This window comes from Phaethon lepturus, unplaced genomic scaffold (assembly GCF_000687285.1).
Source record: "Phaethon lepturus isolate BGI_N335 unplaced genomic scaffold, ASM68728v1 scaffold12553, whole genome shotgun sequence".
Classification (NCBI taxonomy): Eukaryota; Metazoa; Chordata; class Aves; order Phaethontiformes; family Phaethontidae; genus Phaethon; species Phaethon lepturus.
In genome coordinates, this window is record NW_010531279.1 from 59,979 (window position 1) to 67,664 (window position 7,686).

General features: G+C 43.2%; 1 protein-coding gene across 1 annotated transcript in view; it reads right to left on the bottom strand.

Moving 5' to 3' along the window:
* The window catches only part of RBFOX2 (RNA binding protein, fox-1 homolog (C. elegans) 2), a 57,209-nt gene that overhangs the window by 13,279 nt on the left and 36,244 nt on the right, over positions 1-7,686 (bottom strand). Inside the window, 3 exon segments of the mRNA XM_010284504.1 lie at positions 1,818-1,950; positions 3,303-3,356; positions 5,774-5,834. Coding sequence (XP_010282806.1) covers positions 1,818-1,950; positions 3,303-3,356; positions 5,774-5,834 — 248 coding nt within the window.

Consider the following 7,686-nt stretch of genomic DNA (forward strand, 5'->3'; position numbering starts at 1 on the left):
GACAGTTCTGGGCCATTTGTGAACCTGCCTTGTTTACTGCTGCCCTGCAAATGTTTACTGGATAGTACACTGCCCATGAGGACATGAAATCAGTCACCAGAGTCAGACAAACTCAACGTAAGTAAACACAGTCATGAGACAGTATTTGGAAGGAATAATCATTGGAGCCTGGCCCATATTCCAAATGGAAGTGAATAGACCATATAAACCTTTTATACGGGACTCAGGCTGGATTTATATCAAAGACAAGCTTAGAGTCCCTCCCCGTACACCACTCATGACAGCCTCTTGTTAGAAATGCTCCAGCCGTTACTCCCCGGGACGAAGAGCACATACCCCCTCCCCGGTGCAAGCATTTCATATCTTGCTAGACGGCAGCAATTAGCTCAGCTTTGCCTCTCTGTTTCACTGTGGAGCACTTCCTAATACAACGGGACTGGGTGATTTTTAGAGCAACAGACAGACAAGTTGCAGGTCAGAGGCTACGGTTACAGGATATAGAATATGAACTAGGAGTGGTGGCAAAAAGAGATGGACGTGAAAACCCGTAAGAAACACTCTGTTTGGAAGGCCAATGTGTTCAGACAAGAGGTTTCATTTAAAGTCTTCCAGTGAATTAAATACAAACATTGCCAGACTTGCCAGAGAGCAAAACTAGACAGATACATGACCACTGCAGCTTGCTTCCTTAAGCTCTACTTTAAGTATCAGACTGGACTCTAAAAAGAAAGGGCCACAGTAGTTCTCACCACTTAATCTGCTACAGAAGGTACTGCAAGCTTATCCAGCATATATCAGGCCAGCTCCTTGCACTGATGTGTGTGGCTTCTACCTCCCCTTTTAATAAAATATTTATAATTTGTTTTCTTCTCTTTTGGGGCTAGTCTAAAGGCAAAAAGGGTCAGTCTACTGTGTTGGAGGATTCATTCCTTCTCCTACTCCTTCCTGAGAACATTGCCTGGAAAATACGGCAAGTAAAATTCCAGAGACAGGCAATATGAATAAAGCATCCTCAAAATCAGAAACAAAAAAAGACAGTTTGGAAGGGATTTGCAGTTTTATCTGTCATTCCATCACACTTAAACAAACAAAACCCCAAAACTCACATACAAACCTAGTTCCCTGTCCTTTTAAAACAGCAGAATACTCTATTGTAACAGCATCTATTCCACTGCATTAGTAGTGAAAAGTCAGAGGGCAAAGAATGCTAAGGCCACACATTCACCATTGCTTCATACAACAGTAAGAAGAACGCTGCACTTTTGTTCTCCCTTTATCCCAAACACTCCCAGCTTTAAATTAATGGACTTGATTAATCTTTGTTTTAAACCTTTTTAAACCGTCTCCAACAAAGAAAGCAAATCCATTGTGGGTAACTGGCTCTTCTGTGTCCTACTGCCAGATGGTGAGGCATGAAGGTAATGGATAATATTCCTCATTCCTGGATATGAAAACGCAAACGGATTGCAAAGAGCAGAACCTTTTCAGAAATTTTAGACCTTCTCTGTGTCCTTCTCAGCAGCACTATAACATATTGGGTCAATGGATGACTAATATCATGTAGACAAATTGAGAAATTTTGAGAAGGAATCCATCAGCACTTTAAGCTGTTGCAAGTACCGAAAATTGTTTCAGTCAAGAACTTAACACGGAAAAATTTAGATTTGCCCCCACTGGATGCCATCATGTGCAGAATGCTCTAGCACTAGCAGTATCCTGACTCTCACCATCCAGACAATTTTAGTTATTTTTTGGTTAACCGATTAGCTATTTAACATGGTTGTGCAGAGCACTCTGCTCTCATGACCAGTGCTTACCCTGGGTAGGCAGGGATGGCTGTGGGAGGTACCGCCCGGACTGCCCCATACACTGTCCTTCCTCGGCCCCTCAGATGGGCTCCCCGAAACGCGGCTGCTGTGGTGGCTGCAGTTGGATAGGGGAAGCCTGGAACTGTAAAGACAGACAAGGTGGAGGGTGAAAAGGATCTGAGCTCCTGCCCAGAGAACAACTGTCTGCTTCAAACAAAGTGACACAATAGCTCCACAGCGGTGGGACATTCTGCATCAATCCTGCAGAGGGGCATGCTTATAACCCAGCAAGCATCCGACACATACTTCCTGCTACACCATGGCCTTTGGGGGGAAGAGGGATTGCAGAGAGGTTTGGCATGCAAGAGGTTAATGCTTTGGCATGCCTCACCCACCACAAACAGGGTACAAATCCCCCCGCCTTTTGACACCACCATGCAGTCTGGTTAGAGTCTGAGAAGCGCAGAGAGTTACTATCAATATAGCAGGCGGCTCTTCCAAAACTGCAGAGGCTCTTTAAAATAATTTGTCAATAGGCCCTTAAAATCAACCAACTTACATCAGTCTCTTCCCTCCTTTCCCCTCCCACTCTTTGCCACCCAATCCTCTGTATGTTCATTTTAAAGCCTGAAAGACAAGATAGCCCATATAACAGCAGCAGAAATTTCCCATAAAGTGCCAGTTTACTGAGAGCCCACCTTCATTTAACAAGCATGACCAATAACTGGCTCCATGTACAGTGGGGCCTGCTTTATTATGCTTTACACTGGAGTAAACTGGCTTGTGATGAAATGATGTAAAACCTCAAAGGCATCTGCAAACACATAATAAACAGATACCGAGAGGGAAGGAGTCCCAGGGCACAAACCCAACCCATCGTGCATCCAGGTGCATGCCACCAGGGGCCCTGCAGACTCGCGGTTTAGCAGCTTGTATAATATGTACTTTAGGGATTTGTCTGTTTGGTTTCTTTGATTTCAAAAGGGGGAGGGGGGCAAGGGAATAGCCTATTCCTCACACACACCCTCCCCTTGTTCTGCAGCCTCCTCATTGCTCAGAAAGACCCATTCACCAGTACAGAAACACACTGCAGATGAACAAGTTACAGCAACTGCACAGTATACTTTAGCTCAAGGTAAACTCATTCCCAGCAAGACCCATCCTTTCAAGTATATATTATACACACTGGAGAGAAGAAGGGTAACAGATCATCGTTAACTCAAGCACAATAACAATATAGGGGCCAACGGGGGTTACTTACTGATTAAAGGAATGTAAGTGTTAATACCCCCCCTTCCTGACAGGGGCACTGCGGCGTCATTGCCCAGCGAGACATCTGCTTGAAAGCTGGACGCTAATTTAATTTTAAAAAGAATAAAAAAAACACAAAAAAACAAAAACATAAAAAGGTTATAAAGAAACAGCAGATTGAGAACATAAACAAACACCACTGCAGTTAAATGGCAGAAATGGAAGTGTCTACTTAAGCTCTACCTGCATATAACTCAGGGCCGTACACCGCTCCAACCACAGGACTCAACTTCCAACCTGAAACAACAAAGACTGCAGTGAATGCCAAAATCTACACCAAGAGAAGGAGCGGGCAGCGTGGGTAGGGGAAACAGTCTCTTGCATGCGCCCCAGCTTCACATGCACAGCTCTTTCCAATTTCTGCTTCGCCTCAATCCCCCTTGGTGTAGATGGAGGCTAACTGCCTTTTTCTAACGTCAAGTTCTAGGTACAGGTCACTGTATTGGAGGGAACAGCAAAACATCAGCTGATCTGCAGCGTGGCAGAGGCACCACTGAGGTAATGCCAACTACCTTATATGCATATTCGCCACAAGCACCGTGCGACCCTGCATTCTCTGCATGAACCTTGCTGACAGCTCCTCCCTACTTTCACCAGGAACGCTGCAGATCCAAAACCTCTCTAAAGCCACCAGCCCAGACTGTCATCCTGGGCCAATCAGTTTATGGCCTTAAATTCTCAAAACACCCTTCTGTCTTATTTGCTAGAGATCTTCTAAAAAGTAACAATGTCTGAATTTCCTCACCAACTGAATCACACGACTATGGTGCAGAAAAGTAATTCAGTCTATTCATCTCACATTTTCTTCTCTCTGTGTTATTTTAGTATTTCCTGTCTTCTTTATGCTGCTTTTCAGGTGAAAGCCTTCCCAGAAAATTGATTTTAATATCATCTGGATAATTGTCCAGAACTGCAAATCGTCAACATAAAACCTACAAGAAAATAGTGCTTAAAGAAGTCATCGCTAGGGTATGAGAAGGAACACATTTCCCAGTCAGATCTAGAAACGTATCTGTCTCCCCCACCCCCTTCTATGAGGGGAGAGAAGCAAGGAGGGTAAAGCTAACATCATGATCTAAGCTGGCTTCCACAAAGCATTCCTTTCAGGAAAGATCTCAGCTGTTCAGCTAGCAATCACACAAATATTTCAATTTAAATACACCCATACCCTTCATCTGTCTTGGGGGCCTGACACATTTACTGCGCTTTAACACCTCTAGCCAGCCTAGAAACCGTATTAACAACTTTGCGAACTCTAGCCCATCGAAACCACCCCTTCATCTGCTGGCAGAGTAGCAACAAGAGATGCAATGCACGCTCCCTCCGCAAGACTGGGCACGCTGCTGCTGCGCTGCCCACCTTGATGGCAAGATACTTGAGTGATGGCAGTGAGGGGACTGGAATCAACCCTCAAATTTGAAAATCACTCATCAGTATGCCTTAAGCCTGGCCTAATACTAAATACTTTTGCATAGCTTTGAAGTTGGCTTTAAATTGCTGGCTGCAAAAGCAAAATAATCCTACCCATTATCAGGGTTTCACAAAGTCATTGCTATGTAAGCCAAGTTTTGTTACCAAATAGTCAACCGCATTTTCTGCACTTGTTTTGAGGACAACGTAACATGGCTGCATTGCCTTTTACTACAAAATCTCCTGTTTCCTTTCAGACATGGAGACTCGGAATCCCAGTCTTTCTGCCTGGTCCCTGTTTTCCCAGTTCTGTAACCCAAAAAAATACCGATTTGCCAAAAGACACGCAACAAGTCAGTAGCAAAGCTAGAAATAAAATTTGCATCTTCTGAGTCTTATACTGTAACCAAAATGGATTCTTACACCAGCAACTACCTATATGCAACTTCCTGCCTTGTTGAAGCTGTTTGGGAACATTTTCATACCAAAAAGAATTTTTCTGCCTGTTTCAGGACAAAGACTCATATTTGAAATCTGTATCGAAGCACCATTCAGTTCTGTCAGGAGAACAACGACTTTTTATGCTATACATGCCTATGCAATAAAATTACTGCACAGACAGAAGAACCAAGATACCCGATGAAACAGGATTCTTCATTACCCAAACAATTTGGTCTTTCTCTGTTCAGGTTTACTGGGAAATGACTGAACACAGGCACAGTCTGTAACAAAAACGCAAGCAAACAAGCAGCGCAATGCCTCTGTTTTCCTGGCTGCTTGGGGACAGCTGTACCTCTACAGTTAGAACCTAAACTGAGATATATCCAACTATGTATCCTAAGTTATTCTTCTGCATTCATATTCAGGTATCTACATCACGGCAATAAGGCTCAGGATTACTGCATATCCCACTGTACAGCATCAGCCTGCAGTAGTGGCAGGCAACCCATCAGTTCTTGGTTTCTTTACCAGCTTGGCCACATTTGGCATCTCACTACCCCTCTCAGTCCCCACTTCTCCATCTGTAAAATGGTATTTCTCCATAAACACTTAAGGGTTATACTGAAGAAGAATGCTATAAATTATGGTTTGTGGGTTTTCGTTGGCTTCTTTTTGTTTTGTGGTTGGTTTTTTTTGTTTGTTTGTGGGTTTTTTTTTTTAATCCTGAGGAGAAGTCATGACTTTTCCCTTTTGTCTTTCTTCAAACCCTTGATCTCATCATTAGTACAAACAGTCTCTCTTACCATTTGCATAAGGTGTGACCATCTTCTTATTGGTCATCACTCGCGCAGTCGCGTTGTTAACCTAAAAGTAAGAAAGGGGAGGGGGAGGAGAGGGAAGGAAGCATAGGATGTTAGGGAAAACGATGGAAAACTCTCAGATATCACACACACACACACTATATTTCTCTGAGAAAAAAAAATTAAACAACTAATTTTACAAGAATGCAATCTTTAAATTAACTTTTAACAGTTGCCATTTAATTATAAAAGTTACAGCTAAACATGGCATTTTAAAATTATGCATTAAACAAAAAGGCCAACGAGTGTAACATGCAGATTCCCTGCCATCCTGCCACCCCTTGGTCTTGTGCTTATTTTCAACTCATCGATCAAAAGGGCAAAACTTTGGCAGTTTTGTCCAGGTTCTGTTCAAGAGGCAGCGACAATTTCTGCAGCCCAGGGCAGGGGAACTGAACCAGGTGATGCACAAGCTGACTTGTTTCTCAAGCTCACCATTGGGATTGGGGCCCAGCAGGTTGCTGACAGGCATACTTTTTAGACAGAAAAAGGTAGCCTGGAGTCCCATCAGCTTTAGATTTGAACTCACAAGGCTTGAGATTTCTGGAATGCCACCAAGCATTTGGATGGTCTATATTCACCAAATTTCCTTCCCATCATTTTCAATTCTTTTTCCAGATTATTTTTTCCTTCTCACAAATCTCCTGGAGCAAAAAGAAGGAATACATAGTAGTAGACCTAGGTCTTTTGGGGGGGTTTATTGTGCCCTCCACCCTCTTTACAGAGCTCTGCATAGTTCCAAGCAGTTTGATTGCTCAAGCAAGTGGGGTGTTACCACAGAGATGGTGCTGATAAAGAAAAGATGGACCAGTTTGGAAGCCAAGTTACTGCAGCCCTGTGTCAGACAGCCTCAAAGTTCTTGCAAGGAGGGTGAAGTCCTTATACAACATCAGTAATTTAATCAAAACCCATGCCAAATAGGAATTGAGGCCAGGGTGAAGAAGAAAAAAGTTACAGAAATAAAAGCTGCCTCAGGCCCTTGAGACTTACGGATGGTGAGCGTACGCGGGGTGGGGAGTCTGGAGCTACATTTACTCTCGTTTCAGCCCCAAAACAATAGAAACATTACACATTTAAAAAGAAAGAATGGGAAACAACAATGATGAGACTGAGAGCATGCAGTTAAACACACACAGATAAAAGAAAGAAAAAAAAACACCACACAATTGATTCAGAGGGTGGGGAGGGGAGGAGGGAGGAGATAGGGTCTCACAGACAATCATTAAGATGGAGCGAGTGCCTGACATCAGCTGCTACAGCAAAGTGCAACACAAGCACTTAAAGGAAAAATTGCCAGAACCGATCAGAAACCACCAGTCAGCAAAGAGACCAACAGCTGCATTTAACCGAGTAAAGAAATAAACTGGGGAGGGAGGGAGAGAGAGAAAGGAAAAGAGAGAAAACAAACAGTAACAGCTACAAACAGGTCTCAGAAAGAGAGCGCAGCAGAAAGAAGGGGCAGGAGAGAGGAGGAAATGGGTGCATTAATAAAAACCAGCCAAACTGGAGTTCAGTAACTCTGAGTAAGATGTGCAAGGGGAAATCACCATGAAGTCAGTAATCAAACAGCTCAGACTGCTACGAAACGATATGTACATCCAAAGTCCAGGCGGCATTACTCAACAGCATTGAAAATAAAAGGGGGAGAAAGGGGAAGGAGGTGGGTGGGGACAACAAGTCAAATCACATTTCGTAGTGTTAATGTGAGATGGCAGATGGATTTTTTCTTTCTTAATTTGTTTTTTCGTAATTTTAAGAAAAATTTTTTAAAAAAAGCTTCTTCTCTAGCGCTTTTGTTTCACTTACCGCCAACTCGTACCATCGCCAGCATTGTGTATAGTTACCATGGAAAGAGT